This window comes from Prunus mume, linkage group LG5 (assembly GCF_029339155.1).
Source record: "Prunus mume cultivar Tortuosa linkage group LG5, ASM2933915v1, whole genome shotgun sequence".
Classification (NCBI taxonomy): domain Eukaryota; kingdom Viridiplantae; phylum Streptophyta; class Magnoliopsida; order Rosales; family Rosaceae; genus Prunus; species Prunus mume.
Genome location: NC_142702.1, coordinates 28,599,670 through 28,622,636, shown reverse-complemented (window position 1 = coordinate 28,622,636; position 22,967 = coordinate 28,599,670). Strand labels below are relative to the sequence as shown.

The following is a 22,967-nucleotide window of genomic DNA, read 5'->3' as shown; positions in this document are numbered from 1 at the left end:
GCTTTGTTGTTATTCTAGCACTGGTTCATGTTTCAAGTTGCCGGTGCATCAGCCCGCGTTGTCCTAGAAGTGAAGATTCGGCGTCAAGACTAACAGCAAAGTTTTCTTCTCTGTTTGCCCGGCGCCTTATTTCTGGCTCTCATTCTTCCGCAGGATTTGGATTTAAGAAGATCAACCAAATAAATGCTGTTGCTCATCAAGCTGTCCCTAGTGGACCAAATCCACTTCACAACTGAGTTGGATTTTCCAGACACCAATATGTTTCAATGAAACATATATTCTACTTCCTTCTCAACTCTCGAGGCTGAGAGACACAGTTGGTTCTTGGAAAGAATATGAAGGAAAAGGTCCAAATTATGCAGTTGGTTCGGTTGATGAACCAATTAGTGGTTTAGTTTGTCACATAATCATGTCATAGTTTTGTAAATCAGAGATGTAAAATATCATACCTTTTTCGAATGTCTGATAATTTTGTTTACATCAAACTCAGAAAAATTAAACCAGTACATCTCAAGGTGTTGGTTGGGTTTTACCTGGAATATGGTAATTAAGATTCTCTGTTATGTAAATATGTACGCAACATGATCTTCACAGCTACTAAAAGCGGAGCCACTCTGCTGAATCACTGTAATGCTCAATCTTTGGATAAGCATTTGATTATGTGCTGGGAGAGACTCAGAAAAAAAATGAATATCAAAAGCGGAAGCTCCCAGATTTCCAAGTACTCTGTCTTCCCTGCAGCTAGCCATCATCCAATCCAACTTACATTAATTGGATGTTATTTGCATGACAGTTTTCGATCGAAAAAGGTCATTGCTATAGAAAATCAAAGAAAATTAGCCTATCGGATCGTCGGAAGACTTGTCTGGGATGAAAATGGGGCTATCGAGCAATGTCTGTCATGTCATCTAAACTGCTTAGTTGGCAAAACCAAACCTTTCAAGACTATATTATTGACAGACATACTTGCACCACTAAACAACTTAACTTGATCAATTATCTTACTCACTCTTATCTATATTTATTTTATTGGTCAATCCATGCAATTTTCTTACTCATAATTTCAGAACTCTCTTACATAACATGAATAATACCAGACTCTATTTAGTCAACTGCAGATGATGAAATAAGAAAGTACAAAAAGTTTTAAATGTGAAACAGGTCAAATCTCATACATATGCAAAAAGAAATGGCAATTGACTTTGTTTTTCCGGATTAATTTTAGTGCCATTTATAATGTTAGTGTAATTTATAATGTTAGTTTACTGTTGTAGCCTGCTTGCTGACAACATGAATTTGGCTGTATTAAAATCAAATAATTTCGATAAAATTGCCAAGTTACAGTGAGCCTTTTAGATTTATCTGTTTTATGGTGCAGTGCATGAATGCTAGAAGTCTTGCCTGAATGTTGTCTTCATGCGAGGAAACAGTAGATTCTAGAAATTCTTCTGCTATCATATGGGAGTTTTGGAATTTAATACTTTAAACAATGCAATCACAACAACAAAAAGTCCAAATGGCTTGAAAGTTCTAACATAATTTTCGCATAAATTTCGCCCAGAAACAAAGTAGACTGTAGAAGTCGCTATACCAATGTTCAAATCTCTGAAAAATAAAAAGATTAAAGTATTGATGGCTACTCAGATATTTCACACCAGTTGCATAAATAATGCATTCTTTGAGAGGAAAGAGAAGGACAACTTCATCATTCATGCCATAGCAATGCCTGCCAGCCATTCCAGCAAGACATGGATTAGATTATGCATTTTAAAAAAACAAAGCTCTCTATGAGGATAAGTCAACTGTGCAAATTAACATTCGAGCTAGAGCTACACATGGGGGCCAGGCGGCCAGCTTAGATAGTGCAGAAAGCGACTTTCTTTAAAAGTCAACTTTTGTCATTTTGGATAAACGTGGGAAAATACATGCATGTAACACAGTACCGATCTCATTAAGAATTCTGACTTGGTGGTAGCATTTTTAATTATGAGTTCAGGAATATTTTGGCCACTGCAGGCAGCCTGCAGGCAAAAGCCAGCCAGCTCCTTTATTAATAGAGCAGTTTTCAAGCACTCGTTGACAAACGCCAACACCACAAAGTTCCAAGCACATACCACTTCCTCTGCTCTTCTTCTATACATACAATCCTTATTTTATAGCTCATAAGAATCTCATCACACAAATCATGCAAGCTCAAAAGGGCATAATCCCAATTCTTATTTTCATTATCTTCTTGGGAATAATTCAAAGTTGCAGTTGTGGTCGATCTATTAGTATTATTAGTACTAATCAAGCTTCTAATGGAGATACAGAACAAAGGTTAATACACAGCAGAAGGTATGCTCCAATGTTTCGAAGCTCCATCGAGTCCATGAGGAAGAACAAGATCAACGCAATCCACGCAGTTTCGCATCATGTTGTCTATGAAGGACCCAATCAGCTTCACAATTAGCTTAGTTAGTACAATAAATCTGCTGTCAATTGATACAGAAGATACATACTAGTTTGGATATTGTATGATACATAAAACTTTCTGTTTCTTTGTAATTTGTAGATGTATAATTATTATAATACATGCTTGTGGAGATTTCCAAGTTTCCTTTCATTACCAAACTCAATTATATGTATGCTTAACTTATTCTATGTTGGCTGGCACAAGTTTTTCCTTATCCTTTGGGAACATGCAATAACAATGGAAAGGAAGTTTTCCAACTTTTCCATTGACAGAAGTTTGTTTCCTTTTCTATGTCTTTACTCTTGTTTGCTTTTCTTGTAAGGAAAGAAAATTTGAAAGATCAGATTCATAAGACAAATGAAAGAATACAAACAGTGCTGCCAATTCTCATTCTGTGTGGCAAAAAATGGGGTACAGCTAAATTTCACACTGTTCAGGGGTACCTTAGAAAAATCCCAAATTTTAAAGTGTCAGAGATTCACAAAGCAACGATCCAGTGGTTCTGGAGCCAGTTACTCCCATGTCACCTCCACTCCAAACAAAACAAAGCTAAAGAGCAAAGTGAACAGCCAAGCAACAACTATAAGAAATCCACTGAGTCACGTGTCAATTTCTAAGTGAAGGTGTTAGGTTAACTGATGGTACACTGGCTACTACAATAGTGGAATCTCCGTTAACAGAAGTGCACATTCCACTTGATGAAACTCAATCCTATGCAGCCCCAGTTCAGAAGCTTCTTCAAACTTTTCGATTCTAAACATTGTACGTTGGGCTAAATGAGTCATTTGGGGAAAAATAAGAGGGTACTTTCATCCCAAAGGTACAACTTGATTAAGCGCATTACTGAGCAGTACTTAAGCATAGCAGAGCAGATGATTAAACAATCACGTTCTACGGAGATATACACGTTCTCTCCCCCTAGGCCTCCCTCGCATCGCAAGAGAGTGTGGGCAACACGTGGGTCTGAGAAGACCTTTTGTCCGAGAGCACTCTAAATTCCCAAGCTTTTGACTCACGGAGAGCGAGAGAGAGAGTGAATGTGAAGTCGTATTCCGACGAGATGACGGACCAAAAATCCGAGGACTGGCTCCCAACTGGTTGGACCGTTGAGGTCAAAGTTAGAAATAACGGTAAAAGAGACAAGGTAAAAAATTGCTATTTCTTTGAGTTCTTTCTATCGTCACGACTGCGAGAGCGAGATCCTCGAGTAATTTTCCATGTTAAAGTTATAGCTTGTTTAGGTTTATGTTCCTGAACTTGTTTTCTTTGTTTGTCAAAGTTTGGAAAGTTAGTTTTAATGTTAAGTGGATTGCATTACATGGTAATCCACGCAGCTGATTAATAAGTTTTCTAAACTTTCAGTGGGTTTGGGTGGATTTTGGAAGTCAATAGGGTAGAAATGTGGTCTTGTGCCTTGTGATCAAAGATGTAAACTTGAAAATTTATATGTTTTTTAAAGTTAGAGGGTTCATTCGATTGTGATTGTTATGTTGATTAGTGATGTTTATCTCATAATTTGTATGTTCTAGAAGGTAGCATTTCAATTTTCAAGTCTTGCCAAAAAGGAAAGATGTCTTTTGAGAACATTGTAGGATATAGAATCTGAAACGAGATGGGGCCTCAGTACCCGAAATTTCCTTGGATTTTCTGTTGTTTCTTTAAGGCATATTGCAAACATAAGAAAATGACTGCGAGGATTTGGGGATAAGTGTTAATTTTAAGCTAAAATTTGAAACAGTTGTATATGGGGAGAATATCAACTTGATTATATTTTGTGATGTGTCTCAACATACTTTAGTTCAGATGTATATAATTTGCGCTTATTGCAGTATTATTACGATAGCGCGAGTGGACATAAATTCAATTCCAAGGCAGAGGTATCTCGCTATCTCAACACCTCTCAAATCAGCGATGAAGTCAAGCAGAAAGTTGAAGAGACTTTGAAGCGATCAGCAAATGATGTTCGTTGACACAAACTGCTCTTTATTATTTACATTTAGATGTTTGATTTTATCATATTTTATTAATTTGGATATAAAAACTTCAATTATTCAAGCAATTAGGTTGTGGTTGAGAAGACTATAGCAGGAGGACTACCTCAAGGATGGATCAAAGAAATTCGGATGACAAAAAAGGATCATAAGATCAGGAGAGACTCGGTAATCTCTAAAAAAAATTCACTATTTCTTGATTTGCTTGGCTGCATTGCAGAGGATGATTTGCATGATATTTGAATTCCAATTTGGCCACTGAAATATCAGTACATTCTTTGACCCGATATTCAATGTATGCAGTACTATATTGATCCTGTAAGTGAAAAATTATTCCGCTCAATGAAGGATGTGAATCGCTATCTTGAAAATGAGAAGCCAAGAAGGCTAATTCTAGAGCCAAGTCATGGTAGTCATAAGGAATTGGAAGATGAAAAAGCCTCTGTAAGTTTTATACTGAAAAAGGGATTGTTTGGGTTTGTACTTTATTATGCACATCATTAACTTTGATTGTTAGGCAAAATTACATTGTCTGTAACTTCAATCAGAGCTCGCACTTGAATGAGATCATGAAGGATGGACAGATACTTAATCTAGCATGTAAGGGAGAAAGCCCGACCTTTCCTGCACAAACTTCTTATCAGAGTAATGTGCAACTTTCATCTCTTGTTTACGCTGTTTCTTTTATGTGGAAATAAGATTTGAGGCTCTTAAAATAAGTCTTTTTTCAGGGGTGATGATTTAGGAAGTTAGATTGATTTCGAAGGGCCAACCCTTATTCTACTTTACTATATAATAAGCTTTTATCTAATTTGAAATCACACAACTGACTGCAGCTGAGGTGGACACTGAATCAGGCAGCTTAAATCCAACAGAATCCAAAGGTTCAGAGCAGAAAGAACAGGATGGTGATTCTTACAAAAGTGAATTTATTTCAGTTCCAGCAGGTTTTGGCCTGGCAGATAAGCAATGCCTGGAAAGTGGGCTCTTTAAACATGAAAGTAAAAAGACCCAACTTAGCCTGGGCAAGTCCAAGAAGAAGAAAGAGCTGAACTTGCCTCGTCGTGCTTCAAAGCGACTAGCTGGAGTTGAAGTTGATCCAGTGCCAGAACTGAAAACAAGTACTCGAGCACGTCGAGTTACAATTAAACAATCAGGGGAAGGAGTACATGGTACAACTGAAGGTTCATCCTCAGGTAATTCTACTGGTTCTGTATTCCGACAGCCTGGTTATCCTGAGGTTGAGCCAGAAAAGCATGTTCAAAATGTGGAAACAGTGATTAGTGGTGACGAGAAGCAAACGTGTGCTTCTGTTTTCCCAGAAGAACATGCAGGAAAACTTGAAACCACTGATAAGGCAGAAGAGAAGCCAGGACTTCAACCAGAATTGCCGCTGGGGGATTTCTTGACAGATCCATGCATTGCATTTGCAATAGAGACTCTCACTGGAATAGCTTTTGACAATTCCAGGAGCAATAGTGAGCAATCTTCAGGTGACTTGGCTACTCCCAAAGATCGTTCTGGAAACAAAGAAGAAGACAATAAGAGGAGCGATGTTGTTTTGGCTCATGGCAACCTTTTTATACCAGAACAACATGGGGGAAAAGTTGGAAAGGATGATAAGGCTGAACAGAAGTCAGGATCCCCAGTGGAGTTGCCTTTCGGGGGTTTATGGCCAGACCCATGCATTGAATTTGCTATAAAAACTCTCACAGGTGCAATCCCACTGGACTATGATCCTCATATTGAGGAGTATTTTCGGCAGCAACTAAGCTCATCAAGAACCCAAGGAAACAGTGACTTGACCTTGAAAAATGTTGGTCTAGATAACTTGTGCCAAACTGATGTTTTGTGCCAGCAATTTTCAGAGCCTGCACACACCAGGAATGCAAGTTTACATAGTTCTGGTGGATCAGATACAAACCAATAGGGCATGGATAGGCAATCAATGTGAAACATGGGCAATGCACCTGCACAATTGCACTGACTTCAATCCTTGTACAGCTTATACAACACTTTCTTTGTACCACCAACCTAGTTCCACGCCCTTAACCCTTTTTTTTTCTTTTTTCTTGTGTTAGTTTATCACAACGCAGCCATAAGGACAATCCCTTTTAGAAAGAGATTGCCTCGGCGAAGTTTTCTCTGTGTATGTTTAACTTTAGTGTATTTTCTTATTAACAGTGTATGCTCCTGTAATATTCATGTTAAAGGTTACACATTTTGAATTGATTTCTATTACAATCCATTAAAGCTAAGCCGTTATAATCCTTTTATTATTATTATTATTATTGAATTTGTATTTATTCTTATTGTTGGGCCTTCACTGATGGATGGATGAGTTCAGGGTTGGGCCCTATCCATGCCCTTTTTATTGTAGGTAATGGGCTCTAAGCACTCAGGCCCAAAACAAATTTCCTTTGCTGTTTCATATTCAGGTGGAATTCTATAGTGAGGACTCTGTTTGGAGAGGCGGGAGTTGTTGGCCGCTCAAAAAAAGGGTTAAATTGAAAAGTGAGGGAAAAGAAGAAAGTGAAGAAGAAGAAGAGAGAGAGAGAGAGAGAATGCAGATTCGGGTGAAGTGCAGTTGCGGAGAGAGCAACTGCCCAGAATGGGCGGTGGTGGAATTGCAAGGGATGGTGGAGGTTCAGTCCCAATTTCAAGATCGCCTCCACAACCTCCACATCGGCCTCCTCTGCCGCCCTTCCGCCTCCTCCCAGGACCAAACCTACACATTTACTATTGGGTATCACGAATTGACAGGGACCAAACAGCCCTTGAAGAAGCCACTCTTGGTCTTAAGGAAACTCAAGCCCTCCCGAGACGCAGGGGTAGAATTGGAAGTCATCGGAATTATTCGCCACCGGATTCTGTTCAAGACCAGACCTATGGCCCTCATTTCCAGTAAGTATTTCACTCTTTTCTTACATTACTTTTGGAAGATAAAAAAAAAAAAAAATTGGATTTTTGGTGTACTAGAATTATTGAACATGACACATTGCCTTTTTTCCTTTTGATTTGCAAAGAACCACAACCAGCAGTGAAGAAGAATAAGGGCAGCGGGCAAATAGCAGCTCAGTTCAACTCCGTGCCTTGAAAAACTGAAGCAGCTTCTTCAAATGTATTCCTTGCAAAGGATGTCAAAGAAGGGAAACAAATGTATTCAAATGATCCAATGTCCCTATTATTTATGTGTTATTATTATCATTATTCATTCAAGTCCCTGGAATCTTGCTTCTGATTCTTATCGAGTACGAGACAATTGCAACAAGGGCCATGTTGATGCATAAAATTCCTAGGCTTCAACTGGATTCGTATGTAGGAAACAGCAATTTAAAATACAAGATTCACATAATAAGTTCTATCTTACATTCTGAATTTCCAGCTAAAAAAGTAGGAACAATTAGAAGCACTAGCCTGAAGAAGACGTGAAAACTTCGATCTTTGACTTAGAATCATGTAATAAATAATCAGAATGAATTCAAAAAGCCTGATTTATTTACACAACTGTTACTGAAAGAAGCAGGGCAACCCAACCGCCATATCGGCTGTTGATACATGCCATTCTAGTTAGAAGCAGGGCCTGTTGCTCCTGCACGGGCTCTTAACATTTCAGTTCTCTTGCTTCTCTCCATTACCTCCACCAACCACTCCACACTTTCTTTAATCCCCATCCTGCAATCCAATATCAAACTGTAAGAGCTACTGCATTTTGTAAATCTACCACATCTCCGTGCAGAGAAATGCGTACTGCGGATCTCTGGTTCAACCACTATGTAGTAGTTCATCAGGTGCCAAAATTTCTTTCCATATCGCTAATGTATCAGAGCAATTAAAATTTAAATATTTGGCGAAGCAATGGAGCTTAGAAAAGATCCACTTACCCATCATATGCTGAAACGGCTTCAAACATATAAACCCTTTCATCCAACTTTTTAAGATCTAGATATCGAGCAAGTTCCTCAGCTGATACACTATCAGCAAGATCCTGACATTGCCAACAAATTTCAATAGAGTGAAGACACAGAGATTTATTGAGCTATTTATTTTCTCTCTTAATGAAGAACCAGGTTAACACAACACAATGCATGCCAATGCTTCTGCCAGCACCCAAGGTTCCTCACAGGCACACAAAAACTAGACTTCAGAGTACAACAAGACTTCAAAGAAAGAATTTGGTAATGGAAGGTAGCTACAATAGAAAACAAGAGATGACAGAGGAATAGCAGATCGTCATATCAAACATAGAAGGAAGTAATTCCATTCGTTAAAGAAACAAGGAGGATGCACAACAAATTACAACCCTTCTATAGAAGATATGTAACCTAAGGAGAACTATGCACATAGATTTCAGGGTGTGCGCAATTTGAAGAAAATACCAAAACGTGAAAACTGTGGTTCCATAACTTCAGACATATGGAAGCCCAAATTTATGAAAATTCATGATTAGGTTGCTTATGAATTTGGGGGAAATGATACTATTCTTTTGGTTCGAAAGGATGCATAATTCGCCTCTCACCTGCTTGTTGGCCAAAATCAATAGAGGAGCTCCTTGCAAATCCTCATGCCGAAGAACTTTTTCTGGTTTTGAAAAGTTAAAAGTAATAGTATCAGCATCTCAAGTATTTTTGTTATTCCTCAACTTTAATAGCTATACGATCATAGGAAATCATAGTTACAAACCCAATACAATACGTTCACAAGATTTAGCAATTTAATATCACCTACCCAATGCAGATTTTGAATCTTCAAAACGTGATGGACAAGTGGCATCAATTACATAGACCACGGCATGTGCTTCTTCATAATATTTTTCCCAGATTGAGCGAAGACCAGGCTGACAGCAAAAACAAACAACTCTTGCATCAATAATTATGACAATCCTGATATGTGATACTACAGAAAGGATGGATTTGCAACAGCTGGAGACTACAACAATCCTGATATGTGATAACCAGCTAATGATAGTAATATTAACAACAATAATGTTCTCTGGAAAATGTAAAATTCAATATGATGCTAGTAGCGTGTAGTATTCCCCAATCCTACATTTTGTGGAACAATACTTGAAACCAGAGTCAAGTAAAAGGAGAACAAATCTATGTTAAAATAAAGAATAAGAAAGATGAAAGAATATGAATGGCACGGATGAATTTCACATACCTGACCTCCCAGATCCCAGAACACAAGTTTGGTATTTGATGCTTCAATACGACCAATATTAAGTCCCACAGTTGGAACAATTCGATCAGGAGGGAGACCTTCCAAGTTTGAGTAAAGTGATTTCAACTTCTCGAGCAAAGTCTACAAATTGATATCAGAATAAGAATTAAAGCTAATGTATCTGAAGATGTGTTAAAAGAAGACAATTCCACAAAAAATAAAAGCAGCTCAAAATCACAAAATAAAGCCCAATAAGTAAAAGAAGATTTCACAGGTGCATTACCGTTTTCCCAGCCTTGTCGATTCCAAGAATGAGTACATGAAACTCTGTCTTACTGAACATATATTTCCAGAGCCCATAAAACAACGAAAACATCTCTGCCCTTGATCTCTTTACTATTTTATCCCTACCGAAAGAATTTCATTATCAAACTTGATCTTCCTCAACCTTGTGAATTTTACCACCTGAAACAGAACAAAAAGGATCAATGTTGCTGCAAATTTGAAAGACTTGGATCCATTTGGCAATCTCAACAGAATTCGCATACACTCAATACATTTGGCTCAACTTCTGATTGCCCTCACCAATTGAGGTTCTAAGTCTTCAACTTTTCGTCAATTGTAAAATCCCAACTCTTTTTGAAGTAATTATAATCATAAACCACCCTTTTCATTTTCAGCAAACTACATCAAGCCTTCTTTAGTAGCTCAATCATCAAGTTACAATATTACCATTAGATCTAAAAACAAAAATGAAAATTAACATAACCCATTTTCCTTTCAGCACTAAAATTCAGATAGAACAAAGAAACCGTAAGAGACCCAGATCAACAAAGAATTTTCACGCATGATAATCAGATATTGACGGAGAAAAACAAAGTTGGATCCATAGTATATTGATATACATATATATATATTTGATTGCAAAAACTCAAATTCTTACTCTTGTGGGATGCTGGCGATGTCTTCACTGTTATCAAGAACTCCTGCTACTCCGTGTAGCTATTCGGCCCCCAAGAACAGCTGCTTCTCTTTTTTTTTGGGGCCAAGAACAGTCTTAAGCTACAAAACTCTCTTTCTATTTTTCCCTTCCCAAATTTTTTTCCATATTAATTTGTTATTTGTAATTGACAAATTACCCTTGGCCAAGTTTTCGGGTCTATAGGCTGGGACCTACATGGTGCAATTTCTTTTTCCTTTGTTTTTCAGTAAAGTTAACTCGACAAAATTTTAAGATTAATATAACAGTATAGCCGGTCGGCTATACTCTTTAAATACTCGAATTTATCATATTCAACCGGTATAGCCATACGGCTATAATATTTAAATATTCGAATTTATAGTATAGCCGTAGTTGCGGCGATAATATTTAAATATTCGAATGTATAGTATAGCCGCTCGGCTATACTATTTTAATCATGTTTGATGTGTATAGCCGCGCGGCTATACTATTTAAATACTGGAATTTATTATATGTAAGGCGTCTAGCCGGGCGGCTATACTATTTAATTAATAGAATTTATTCAGGAGTATAGCCGGCTATACTCTTTGAAAATCCTTCTCGCTGCTGACGTGTTTAGATCATAGGGATGTAATTTGGATCTACGGTCCAAGATCTTCACACTGCAGGGAACATCCTTCGGTGGCTTCAATTGCTATTACATCTTATTCAGTAGGGTAATTTAGTAAAACAGGACAACATAAGAAGGAAAAAAGAAAAATTGGATTCAGCACTTCGATTGATTCGCACGCCTATTTTCTCCCAGAGGAAGTGAGGTACCAAATCCAATTTTCTGTTTCTTGTTTTCTCTACTTATAAATTTCATTTTTTACGCTCAAAATTGGCCATGAAATCCCGGAAACGGCAGGAAAATGAAAGAAATTGAAAGTTTCGATCCGTAAACAAACTCGCTGTTTAATTGATCATTTCTATGGTTCCAGAGGTTCATTTTCTTCTCTTTCTCGAATATTCTCAGCAACCAAACGAGGCATAAGCAAGGTGATCCGTATATTTTCTTGGGCACCTTCTGCGTTTTTGAAGATTAGGTTCGTTAGGGTTTTAATGCGTTATTGATCTGTGGCTCTATTGGATTGTTTTCTTATTCTGCGTCTTTGATTAGTATATTATGGCCCATCTTTGAGCTTTGGATATATTTCGGAGAAATGGAATTGAAATTTCCTTTCTTTCTTAGGTTCTTAGGTTATTGTGTAAATATAATTCATTGTCGTTAATAAGGGGTTGAGCTTGAGGACCTAGAATGCAATTGTTTTGGGTTTATTCTGCTTAATTTTGAGAATTTAATAAGTTTTTCAATTTGTTTCAGAGAATTCAATTCAATTGAGCAGTTGCTTGTGCTGCTTTTGTGGAGATCAGCTGTTTTGCAAAATGAAGTAATTCAATCTGTCTTCTTAATGTTAAATTCTTCTTGTCTTAACAATGGATATTAAGAATGAAATGTTTATTAAGGCATTGCATTTAGGAGTTGGATGGTTTTTCTGATTTGTAAAATCTTGTATACTTTTTGTTTCTTAGCATATGTTTGAAGTTGATAGATATACTGATTTTAGATTTTGCTGATTGAGTGGCAGGGGCCGAGTTAGATGGGATGAGGCTAATCTGGGAGAAATCGAAGCAAATAAACCTGTAAGGCAGAAAATTACTGAGCCGAAGACGCCATACCACCCTATGATGACCGATGATGAGGATGGTATGCTGGTTTCTATCATATTTTCCGTTCTATGGAGGCCTGTCAGTTGTATATGTATGAACGTTAATGTGTTTGTCTTCTTTTCCTTAAAAACAAAGTGTCACTGGTGATACGTATAATATAAAGTGGTCTTGAGTTTCAATGATTGTTTCTTTTCATATGCTAATGTTTGATTTGTTGGTTTTCTATACTCGTTTTCTGAAAGAAAATATATATATATATATATATATATGTATCTTAAATGTGGAAACTTATCATTTTGTGTGGCAACTTTAATCTTGGCAGGATCTCTGTCTCCTATACGGGGTAGCTTCAATGATTGTGTTGGTGATGCAGTTCATGCAGAAGCAATACGAACTGCTTTGACCGATGTAGCATCATCAAGTAGAAAGAACACCCCAAGATCTACTGGCTGGACATCATCTGAGGATGAGGCAGATGCTATGGAACAAGATGATGAAGGTCTTCTTTCATTCTCTTTTCTTTTTCTTCCCAAAGCTAACCCTTTCAATCAGATTTTTTTACAACTATTCACTATATTTCCTTGCAGTTGGCTGATTAAATATAAACTTGTCACCTTATTTTTTTAAACTATTCAACTTTAGTAAGCTTTTCCCCCCAATTTAAATTTAGTGTTAAGTTCTGTTACATATATTATCCTCTGTATGGAAGGTATATAAAGAGAGTAGATGTCATGTTTTGTGCTACCAATGAAATACTATGAATTGGTAGAGGGGTATGTTGAAGTTGCATCATCTCACGCTGTTACTTCGTGTAAGACACATGAGATTGGGTCCCAATGAACACAGTCATGGGTTATTATTGCGTCTAAACTTTCCCTCATTATGTTCTGTTAATGCTTAGAACTTCGTTGTTTAATCCTCTTCTAGTTCTCGCGCCCCCTTTGCCCAGTTAAAAAAAGACTGGGATATATTCAAATTGTTCTGCCCCTCACTTACATTTATTCTATTTTCATCTGACTGTCTGTTCCGCCATTTTCTGCTGGGACTTTGCAGATTCTGAGACAGATAAAAATGGTAGGAGTTTTAGGGAGCACAGAAGAGCTCATTATGATGAATTCCAGAAAGTAAAAGAACTCAGGCGGAAAGGCTCCTTTCTCGACGATGAAGATGAGGATGAGGATGCTGAGATGGATAAGGAGAAGAGATCCGGTTCCTCATTAACTGCTGGTGTGAAGGAAATAGATATCGACGAAGATGGTACTGCATCTTCGACTAAAAAATCTTCTGGACCTCCAGCTAATGGAGCTTAGATCAAAGCCAAGCTAAGACTTCCATTGATGATTTCACTGACATTGGATTACAGTTTTTGGTGGTTGATACAGAATGCTCATATAACTGCTATTCTTTCAATATGCTTTTTGTTTGTAAATAGTTCACTTTATTTCCCTTCACTGTAACGTCGTTACGCAAACCATTTCATATCCCCTTCCATAAACAATTTTTTCTGTTTTGAGTTTATTTCATCACTGCTTCATGGTATGATACATACATACATTCACAGCCAGACAAAATCATAAAAAGTCCAGAAACAAATGGGAAGGAAATATGAGGCTCAAATTTTTGCCTAATGCTGACGTGTCACTGATTGGCAAGAACCTCACCTCACATATACCACTTAAATTTATCACAACCCTCTTATCCTTGACGCTTGAGGCCTGAGAGCAATGGATTCGCAGTCCCAGAGCTCTTCAATGGCCTCTCTTGCCTCCCAAATTTGCAATCACATAGCCTCCATCTTCACTAAACCAACCCACCCACACCCGCCAGTCTTAGACCTTTTGGTCAACGAGCTATCTTCTGCAGCGGCCAGAAACGGCGGCGTCTTCCTTTACGGAGTGGGCCGAGAGGGCCTAATGCTGAAGGCTCTGTGCATGCGGCTGGCCCACCTCGGCCTCTCGGCTCACATGGTCTTCGACATGACGACTCCCCCAATCTCCACCACCGATCTACTCATCGCCTCTGCGGGCCCAGGTGGATTCTCCACAGTCGAAGCCATTTGCTCCGTGGCAAGATCGCACGGTGCTAGAGTCCTGCTGCTAACTGCCCAGCCGGAGACGGGATCCTGTGTGAAGCACGCTAGCGTGGTGGGTTACGTGCCAGCGCAGACCATGGCAAATGATGCGGATGCTGGTGAAGTGATGGAATCTCTGCCGTCGCTTCCTATGGGGAGCGTGTACGAAGGGGCCTTGTTCGTGTTGTTTGAGATGGTGGTGTATAAGTTGGGTGAGGCCTTAGGTCAGACCTCCCCTGAGGCCATACGAGCTCGCCACACCAATCTCGAATGAATGAATGAGATTGGACCCACCAAGGGCTGTATGTTATTTGGGCCTACGGCTCTCGGCCCAAAACAAAATAAGCCCATGGCTCACTTTGTAACCAAGAATAATATAAATAAAGCACAAGTTAATTTCAGCTTTAAGGCTTTTTATTTTTTTAATTTTTTGTCAGAATTAAGGCTTTTGATTTTCAAACTATGAAAATATAAAATGATGCCGAATCATTATTAAATAGTCTATTCATAAAATAAAATTGGGTAAAATATTAATTAATTATGATTATGATGCCCAAGAAATAAATACCCTACAAGGGACCCCTAACAGGAAGTACAGTCAGCATCTTAATATCTTAGAAGACTCGCGCAGATATTTTCGTATTTAGTCCTCCTACTCTTTGTATATTATACATACATATCTGAGCGTCTCGAAGATTCTTCGTTCGTCCCAAAATATCTCTCAGAGCTTATAGGCTAATCGCATAAAGTTCATTTGACCGGAGAAAGGAAAAAAAAAATCGTATAAAGTTCTAAGATATTTGTTTTACGAAAAGGAGTTCTTTAGATATTTTATCCCTCATGCCCCAATTTCTATACCTCCTCGCCTGCACAAAAACTTCCATACTCGCCTTCTACTCACGGTATAGCCTATCTTTTCCTTCTCTTTAAAAAAAAATCTTGTTAGAACACTTTTGTTTTTGATAATCTAATTGTTAGGCGCCTAAGCTAGCTAGGCTAAAGGTGAGCCACTCTTCAAGCATTAAGGACACCCACATAACATTAATTAATGCTAGTTTGTCGAGATAGTGTTCTAAATTTTGCATCAGGTTCGATTCGTCTTCTTTATAAATCACAATAATTTAGACTATTCACTCGTATTAAAAAGCACACATACAACTATATAAGTAAACTCGGATAAATTTATCATATTAATTAGTTGATTGAAATTTTATATTATTTCATCAATTCGTGACTCATTGTTTTTTCTTTTTTTATAAATGTATAAATTGAATCGACAGTCTTACTCATTGATATTTCAACCATCTTGCCAAAGAAAAATATCTTCATTTTTTATCAACCACAGAATAATATCCCACAACAAACTGATATTGTAGAGATAAGAAAAATCTAAATTTGGTTAAGATTATTATATTGGAGTTGATCGAGTCGGGATATTTGGAAAGTGACATGTTATGGTGAGCCAAACACATGTCGGCTAAAGACAGCGAGTAGGTACTTCTGAATACTCTCTCTTCCTAACTACGTCAAAAAGGCTCCAACAAACAAAAAAATGTCACCCTACCTATAATAAAAGCTGCATATATAGCATATGCTGCATATAATGTTATCATTAGAAACCGAATGCATTAAACATACCAAGCAATCCCTTCAGATTTTCAAACAGCCGCTGGCTAGCTCCGGCCTGGTTGTTCTCCCAAGCTCTAAACTCTAAACTCTAAACTCTAAACTCCGTCCGGCGAGTAGATATTGAAACTAAGAAATCAGGATGGAGTCGCACGTGCAGAGCGGTAAAAAGAGGTCGTGGACGGACGAGAAGCACGTGCAGTTCTTGAACAGCATGGAGGCATCGTTTGTGCGCGCCATGTTTGAGAAGAAGGATCATCGCCTTCTTCGTCTCGACCGTTACTTGCCTGACACCTCAGACTCAACCCTAGATCTCAAAACCAAAAAACAAGGTAATTATATGTTTTTTTATTTAAGTTTTATTGATATATAAATGTATTTAATAGTTTAATCTTGTGCTTAACGTGAAAAATGTGCGTTTAATTTGGCTCCAGCTCCTCGTTCACACACAACAATCTATAATTTAAATGCCGATCTAATATGCCTTGAGATATTTCTGTGCTCTTACCTTATTCAAATTAGAAGGGTAATTTTCTCTAAAACTATAAGCTTATATTGTTAATGATGTTCTGTCCAGGCGGCAGAATTAACGGCGGAGCAGACAAAAGATTAAGGAGGTTTTCATCTCAACCGTTCAATGCATCACAAGATCAGGTTGGTAATTCACACGACAATGAGGAATGAATTGGTAACCACCATCCGATTATGATTATTAATCGAATAATATGTGACAGACTGGATTGATATTTTGCTATCTTTTGCCTATCTCTTCTTTTTTTTAAATTTCAGAGAAGAGAAGTGGGTTGATTTAGAGTTAATAATAATGTAATTAATTTTGTATCCCCACAGGTGGTCCCGCAGTTTGAGATGAGAGCGGTTGGTGATAAAGATGAGAGAGACCACCTAAATGTACCTCATCAGCTATGACCCATTGACATGATCCAAGAATTGTGTAATGTTAATTGTAGGGTTTTTCGTTTATAATTTATTTCAGTCGTTGTAGTAAATGCAGCAGTTGTGACTTTGTGGAAAATGATTGTGATGGTGTAGTTGATTTTTAGGAGGCAATATTGGCATTGATTTGTTGCCTGAGAACGATCCATGATCAAATCACCGAAGTGACCCTGTGATGAGTTGGGTTGGGTTGGGTACCCTTCAAGGAAGAAAGTAGACAAAAGAATCGATCAATAAATAGTACTCAATCTTGATCCTTCCGGCAGCAATCTTATCTTTTTGGATAGGATAGAGTTTGTGGCTTAGTTGGGGGTGAATATTGACCTGGGGGAGAGAGTTTTATCATTGATGTTTTTCTAGGTTGATGAACACAAGGAAGAGCATTGCATGATTCAATCCTTTGTGTATTTGTTGGAATTAATCTGTTCATGAATATTTAGTTCTCAAAGTTTTGTATTTCCTTTTGTTCCATGTATCAATGAATAAAATCTCTTCACTCATGTGGGGTAATTTTTTTATTTTATTTTAGACAAAACGGTAACTATTCTAATATAATAAGAGAGATTAAACTCGGGTGCAAAGAAGAGCGGATACACTTCTTTGATCAATTGGCTTCACCCACATATACTACACTCGCGTTATTAATGTGTGGTATTCGTGTACTTCAGTATATCATACTTGACCCAGAAAAATCTTCCATGACTATTCAAATCGGAGCATGACATGTAACCTCAATTGCTTGCTTGCCTTTTGAAGGTTAAAGAGTACCCACAGGGCTACAGGCTCACAGGCCCACATACACAGAGGTCCACATGTCCACAGGCCCACAGGCCCACAAAACACAATTTCGAGAACACAAAGAGCAAACAACCTTTATCAGAAGCCAAGCCAACCTTAAGATCTCAAACCCCACATTGTCTCTCTCTAACTTCTAAGCATTGTCTGTCCCCAACAACTCCACGCTCTCTGGTCTTTGAAATACCCAAAAAGAATTGAAGAAGCTAAGATAAGAGAAGAGAACCATGCTCCAATTCTTCATCACCTACAAGAATCTTATACTTCAACTCTCACTCTCTCTCACACTCACACTCCTCCTCACCTTCCTCAAAATCCCCATCTTCTTCCTCCGTGGCCTCCACACCTACATCCACCCTGACAACGTCCAAAGTGGAGTCCGAGCCGCCATTCGGAGGCCCGATGCCTCCGATTCGGCTTCTGGGTTACCTTCAAAATCCAATTCCGAGCTCAGGAAGAGGTCCAAGTCAAAGGACAAGCCCGAGTTCGATGAAAACAATGCTCAGATCTTTCGCCTAAAGCTCGACGAGGCCCATCTTCAAACCAGGCTCTATTTCAATGAGTATTGCAATGCTTTCACATTCTCATTTGTAGCTCTATCTTGTCTTTTGCTTCAGTTATTGTACTTGAATAGCGAAGCAAACAATTCTGGGCTTTTGGTTAATGGGATTTTCGTTCCGGTTCTGTTAGGCTTTGCGGGTGTTTCTAAGTTGTTGATGTTGCTTGGCAAAGTTTCGTATGAGAAATCTGCGTCGCGGCGGTCAGAGAAGCAACTGAGTGTGCTTTGCGGCGTTGTGGGGTTGGTTTTAGGATATATGGTTTGCTTCACATTTAGTCCTTCGGTTTTAGATTTCAATTTTGAACTCAGTTGATGGGTCTGGGAGGATCTTTGTTGCTGTTTTAATGGGATGCTTTTCGGGTTTCTTGTTTATGCCCGCGGTGAAGAGTGCGAGGTGCTTTTGGCTTGGAACTGATCAGATTAGGTCTGATTTGGTAATGCTATCATGTGATTGGTTTGGTAGAGTGGTTCTGTATGCAAATTATATGATGATTGTATTCACAGTTCTTTTGTGGATTAATCCCTTAGCTGGAATGCTCGTGAACAAGAACATAAATGGAAAAGTTGGAAATGCTGAGATGTTGATTGGCAATGTCGGATTTTCGCCTTCAGATTTTGCTAAATTTAGGCTTTGCTGCTTACTGCTTTCGAGTTTTCTGCAAATTGTTGCTCTACGCCCCAACATACAAATGTATTTGAATGAGGCACTGTTATCTTGGTACCAAAGATTGCATGCTAGCAGGGTTCCAGACTTGGATTTCAGTAGGGCTAAGGTGTTTTTGCACAATCACTACTTATGCCTTGTAGTTGTGCAGTTTCTTGCACCACCAATTGTGTTACTCCTTTTTCTTGGACTATCTCAGATTGATGGTATCTCGGAAAATTACAAATACATTTGTAGTCTAGCGCCTTGCTCTGCCTTTGTGAAAGAAGTGGCTCTCTTTATGGCTTGGTGGGTTATGTTTGTTTGGGCGATTTATAGTTCAGCAACCATTCTTCTATATCGTCGCTGCGTTTTGTATATGTCTTGATGACTTTGATTTGTTGTCTCAACCTTCAAGATTGATCCTTGAGTTGGACCTTTGACGAATTTTGAGTGAGAGTGTAGTTGTGCGTGTGACGGAATTTTCATTACTTAACCTGTGCAATTCTACATCCCGAGGAAGGGGGAAGAGAGAATCGAAAACATTATCGGGTATATCCTTGACCTCCTCTGTTTATTTTGTCGTTATATAAATTTCACACTCATAGAATGTATGCAGTAGTTCAATTTGCATCTAACATATCAGGAGCAAAAAGGGAATGCATGTTAGAGTTCTATGACTGTATTCTCTTCTACCGAAGTCATAGGCATGACAGATTAAATTCTATTTCTACATATAACTGGGACTCCACTGCAGTTTACATGAAACTTGGCAAAAAAGAAGGGACATTAAGGAAACTAAAGCTTTATATTTCTCTCTTTAGTCCCTTCTTGTTTGCTCTGCCTTTAAACCCTTTCTTTGGGAGCCTTTCGTGTGTTTGATGATTTGGTTTTTTGATGGTATGTTTGTGAAGAATCCTATGAAACATGTTAGGCTTGTACTTATTAGTAGAGAACCATATTTTAAGAATGTTGTTAAGAATGTCGTGCTGAAATTGGACTATGTTGTCTTTTCTATTTTGAAATCGACTTGGAAGTTCATGGTCATACATGCATAGCAAAAGGTAAATTGTTCAAAGCAACAGCGTCAATAAAACTAGGCAGCTAACCTTATTTACTTGTACTTGAACGGTGCAAAACAAGGGTCAAATTTACACAAGATGTTTGTTTGTCTCTTCCATCACATCTGCATACATACACCAATCCTATGTCGTAGTCGGTAAACAGTAAACTTTGTTTCTGTTTTATGCAGGATGTGTTCCACGGAAAATTATAATTTATCTTATAGTTGTGGGTGTGGGTGTGGCATCAATTATTAGCGAGATTGGACTAAATAGGTAGAGAGTATTTCACACTACTTTAATGCCAATGTCAATCTTGTTTGCTTCTTTACCCGCTTTTATCTATTTTTTTCCTTGGTTTTTGCCCCACGCGTGAGAATGAAACCAGACCATGTGACGACACTGTCCGCATCTTTGACCTTTTGCCAACTAGTAATTCAATACTTTACGTTTTAGAGATGTCAAATACCAAATATCAAATTTAAATTTGATGACTGATATAGCAATTTGATATTTACATAATTTTACACTGCATTTCGATATGTCAAATAAATAATTATTGTAACAATTAAATCATTTAAGATAAAGAAGAAAAAAATTAAAGAAAATAATAAATTAAAAAAAAGCTGTCTTTAAAAATTAATAAAATATTCATTTGACATCTTGTCTTTGAGATATCAAAAATAACATCTCAACTTCCAATATTCATTCCGTATCAATTCGTTAAATGTCTATATGGCACTTTTGACATATCGATTGGATATGCTCTTATAATAAAGAGTTATAGTTTTTTATTTATTAGAAAAGTAAAAATGATAGTCTAAATTATTCTAAATTAATCTTTACAGAAAGTGACATTTGAACTTGAATACAAAAGGGGATTAACTGCCATGGCAACTGGTCAAACCCACGTCTTCATCTGCAAAGCTAGTTATTTTAGGCCACTTCGCTAGTAATGTCTATCTGTGTTCTCTCCTGCCTAAGTTCAAAATACCATATTCATTAATTAAAACTCATAAATTAAATTAATTTACAATTTCTATATATGAGTTCAAAACACACTAATTAATTTGAGAGTTAAACCTCAAACTCATTAGAATAACCTTTTTGTGAAAGGAAATAAGAATAATACTAGTCTTACCATATTTTTTATACCACATTTTCTATCACATGATATGGCAGCTGATGTGTACATATCACATTATGTAAAATATTAATTTATGTTTTTCTAATTTTATTTATTAAAATATACTTCATTCATTTAATTGATATGATATATGATATGGATATATCACATCATGTAGTATAAAAATATGAAATAAAAATGCGGTAAATATAGCATTACTCATGAAATAAAATTAAAATATAACTGTTGCCTTGAATACATACAAAAACTTGCAATACTACCGGCCTCTTATATGTTGCCACGTATACACAACCGAGAAAATCTGACCCCGGAAGTTTCTCGAAAATTATAAAGAGTTTCGTGCGGTTTCCTCTATTTTTTCACACACTCTCTTCCATACGATCGATCGTATAAATCCTTTGAATTCCTGAAAGAACCTTCTAGAACTACGAAACCAACCCTCGCCTTCATTCCTCCAACTCTATCCCTCTCTGTTTTGCTCCATCGCCTTCAAAGCCTTCATCTTTCATCTTCTAAAATTTTGATTTCGATTCTATTTTTCATCTTTTTATAGTTAATTAGATTCTGTTTTAATTAGTTTGGTAGAGGCGTGACTTTCGATATGGCTCCGACGTCGGTGGAGCCGAACGGCGGTGAGTCCACATCCAGCGAGTCATCCCATAGAGCTTTACCGACACCATTTCTGACCAAGACGTATCAGCTGGTCGATGATCCCACAATCGACGACGTCATCTCCTGGAACGACGACGGATCTAGCTTTGTCGTGTGGAACCCCACCGTCTTCGCCAGAGATTTGCTCCCCAAGTATTTCAAGCACAACAACTTCTCTAGCTTCGTCAGGCAGCTCAACACCTACGTAAGTCCTCTATTTGTCTTCTTCAATTTCCGATTGAATTTATAAAAATAATAATATTTCAGTTATTTATTTGATTATTTTTGGATTTTTAGGGATTTAGAAAGGTTATACCAGACCGTTGGGAATTCTCGAATGATTGCTTTCGAAGAGGCGAAAAGCGGCTTCTCTGCGAGATACAGCGCCGAAGAATCATGCCTCCGGCGCCGTCGGTGGCCGTTTCGCCGATGGCGACGGCAGCGGTGGTTCCGAATGCGAAACCTATGATATCTCCGTCGAACTCCGGCGAGGAGCAGGTGATTTCGTCGAGCTCGTCGCCGATCAGAGCTCCGTCCGAGCTCATGGACGAGAACGAAAAGCTGAGGAAGGAGAACATGCAGCTCACCAAGGAACTGGCTGATGTCAAGTCTCTCTGCAACAACATCTTCAGCATGGTCTCGAATTACGCGTACGCACAATCGGAAAGCGGTTTCCCATATGTGAAACCGCTGGATTTGATGCCTGAGAAGCGGTTCTCCGGCGACGGCGAGAAGGAAGAAGAGGAGGCGAGCCCGAAGCTTTTCGGTGTGGCGATTGGAGCCAAGCGAGCAAGAGAGACCGTCGGCGACGGTGTAGAGGAGGATGAGACCGGCTTACGACTGCAGCAACCGAGTGGTGGTGGCGACGTTAAATCAGAGCCGTTAGACGTGGATCGTCAGGAAACGCCGTGGCTGAATCAGCGCCACATGGCTAATCAGAGGGTGTGTAATTAATTGATTATTGATTAGTTAGCATTTACGTTAGATGTTAGATGGAATGGTACTGGAACTGTATGGGGTGGAAGTTGAAACCCCGTTACTTACAAGGATATTGAGGCAAGTGTTAAAAATGGGTTCACGTGCGTCGTCAACCTTTAGGGACCCATTTCAAGAAATTTCTTAAGACTTTCTAAACCTTTTTTTAATGGTTTCTTTTGCTATTGCATATGGTGCTTTGCAT

At 38.2% G+C, this 22,967-nt stretch overlaps 8 protein-coding genes across 18 annotated transcripts; 7 read left to right on the top strand and 1 right to left on the bottom strand.

Annotated features, from left to right (window-relative positions):
• Nucleotides 1–3,139: 3,139 nt before the first annotated feature.
• Nucleotides 3,140–6,682, top strand: MBD13 (methyl-CPG-binding domain protein 13). 5 transcript variants are annotated; one of them, XM_008235906.3, is made up of 6 exons: nucleotides 3,140–3,599; nucleotides 4,285–4,416; nucleotides 4,519–4,614; nucleotides 4,750–4,890; nucleotides 4,995–5,091; nucleotides 5,283–6,682. In XM_008235906.3, the coding sequence occupies exons 1-6, from the start codon at nucleotides 3,516–3,518 to the stop codon at nucleotides 6,374–6,376; spliced, it is 1,644 nt and encodes a 547-aa protein (XP_008234128.2). In that variant the 5' UTR covers nucleotides 3,140–3,515; the 3' UTR covers nucleotides 6,377–6,682. The 5 variants fall into 5 exon arrangements, with proteins under 5 accessions (XP_008234128.2, XP_088909500.1, XP_088909499.1 ...); XM_089053374.1 differs by having other exon boundaries at nucleotides 3,380–3,662; nucleotides 4,995–5,046; XM_089053373.1 differs by having other exon boundaries at nucleotides 3,380–3,662.
• A 220-nt stretch (nucleotides 6,683–6,902) lies between these two features.
• LOC103333231 (chromosome transmission fidelity-like protein) lies at nucleotides 6,903–7,665 on the top strand. Its single transcript, XM_008236041.2, has 2 exons — nucleotides 6,903–7,350; nucleotides 7,473–7,665. The coding sequence occupies exons 1-2, from the start codon at nucleotides 7,011–7,013 to the stop codon at nucleotides 7,541–7,543; spliced, it is 411 nt and encodes a 136-aa protein (XP_008234263.1). The 5' UTR covers nucleotides 6,903–7,010; the 3' UTR covers nucleotides 7,544–7,665.
• Nucleotides 7,666–7,725: 60 nt separating this feature from the next.
• On the bottom strand, nucleotides 7,726–10,693 carry GB1 (GTP-binding protein 1). Its single transcript, XM_008236042.2, has 7 exons — nucleotides 10,553–10,693; nucleotides 9,893–10,074; nucleotides 9,610–9,750; nucleotides 9,175–9,283; nucleotides 8,966–9,027; nucleotides 8,331–8,434; nucleotides 7,726–8,121 (listed from the first exon to the last, which is right to left on the bottom strand). The coding sequence occupies exons 2-7, from the start codon at nucleotides 9,983–9,985 to the stop codon at nucleotides 8,013–8,015; spliced, it is 618 nt and encodes a 205-aa protein (XP_008234264.1). The 5' UTR covers nucleotides 9,986–10,074; nucleotides 10,553–10,693; the 3' UTR covers nucleotides 7,726–8,012.
• Nucleotides 10,694–11,293: 600 nt separating this feature from the next.
• I-2 (phosphoprotein phosphatase inhibitor) lies at nucleotides 11,294–14,759 on the top strand. Of its 6 annotated transcripts, none has more exons than XM_089052879.1 (6): nucleotides 11,344–11,385; nucleotides 11,586–11,655; nucleotides 11,934–12,000; nucleotides 12,199–12,317; nucleotides 12,603–12,779; nucleotides 13,334–14,759. In XM_089052879.1, exons 3-6 carry the CDS (start codon nucleotides 11,996–11,998, stop codon nucleotides 13,588–13,590), a joined length of 558 nt encoding a protein of 185 aa, XP_088909005.1. In that variant the 5' UTR covers nucleotides 11,344–11,385; nucleotides 11,586–11,655; nucleotides 11,934–11,995; the 3' UTR covers nucleotides 13,591–14,759. The 6 variants fall into 6 exon arrangements, with proteins under 6 accessions (XP_088909004.1, XP_088909002.1, XP_088909005.1 ...); XM_089052875.1 differs by having other exon boundaries at nucleotides 12,193–12,317; XM_089052878.1 differs by lacking the exon at nucleotides 11,586–11,655 and having other exon boundaries at nucleotides 11,294–11,385.
• Nucleotides 14,005–14,759, top strand: LOC103333235 (Sugar isomerase (SIS) family protein). The gene has a single exon (XM_008236047.3). It carries the CDS (start codon nucleotides 14,005–14,007, stop codon nucleotides 14,623–14,625), a length of 621 nt encoding a protein of 206 aa, XP_008234269.1. The 3' UTR covers nucleotides 14,626–14,759.
• A 1,193-nt stretch (nucleotides 14,760–15,952) lies between these two features.
• Nucleotides 15,953–17,431, top strand: LOC103333236 (uncharacterized). Its single transcript, XM_008236048.2, has 3 exons — nucleotides 15,953–16,309; nucleotides 16,555–16,631; nucleotides 16,827–17,431. Exons 1-3 carry the CDS (start codon nucleotides 16,120–16,122, stop codon nucleotides 16,902–16,904), a joined length of 345 nt encoding a protein of 114 aa, XP_008234270.1. The 5' UTR covers nucleotides 15,953–16,119; the 3' UTR covers nucleotides 16,905–17,431.
• A 521-nt stretch (nucleotides 17,432–17,952) lies between these two features.
• On the top strand, nucleotides 17,953–22,932 carry HSFB2A (heat shock transcription factor B2A). 2 transcript variants are annotated; one of them, XM_089051779.1, is made up of 4 exons: nucleotides 17,953–19,480; nucleotides 20,181–20,265; nucleotides 21,714–21,992; nucleotides 22,085–22,932. In XM_089051779.1, the coding sequence occupies exons 3-4, from the start codon at nucleotides 21,738–21,740 to the stop codon at nucleotides 22,739–22,741; spliced, it is 912 nt and encodes a 303-aa protein (XP_088907905.1). In that variant the 5' UTR covers nucleotides 17,953–19,480; nucleotides 20,181–20,265; nucleotides 21,714–21,737; the 3' UTR covers nucleotides 22,742–22,932. The 2 variants fall into 2 exon arrangements, with proteins under 2 accessions (XP_088907905.1, XP_088907906.1); XM_089051780.1 differs by lacking the exon at nucleotides 20,181–20,265.
• LOC103333237 (transmembrane protein 161AB protein) lies at nucleotides 17,954–19,375 on the top strand. The gene is given in 2 exon segments (XM_008236049.2): nucleotides 17,954–18,589; nucleotides 18,591–19,375. Coding segments are annotated over 2 exon segments (1,362 nt in total). The 3' UTR covers nucleotides 19,317–19,375.
• Nucleotides 22,933–22,967: the final 35 nt, after the last annotated feature.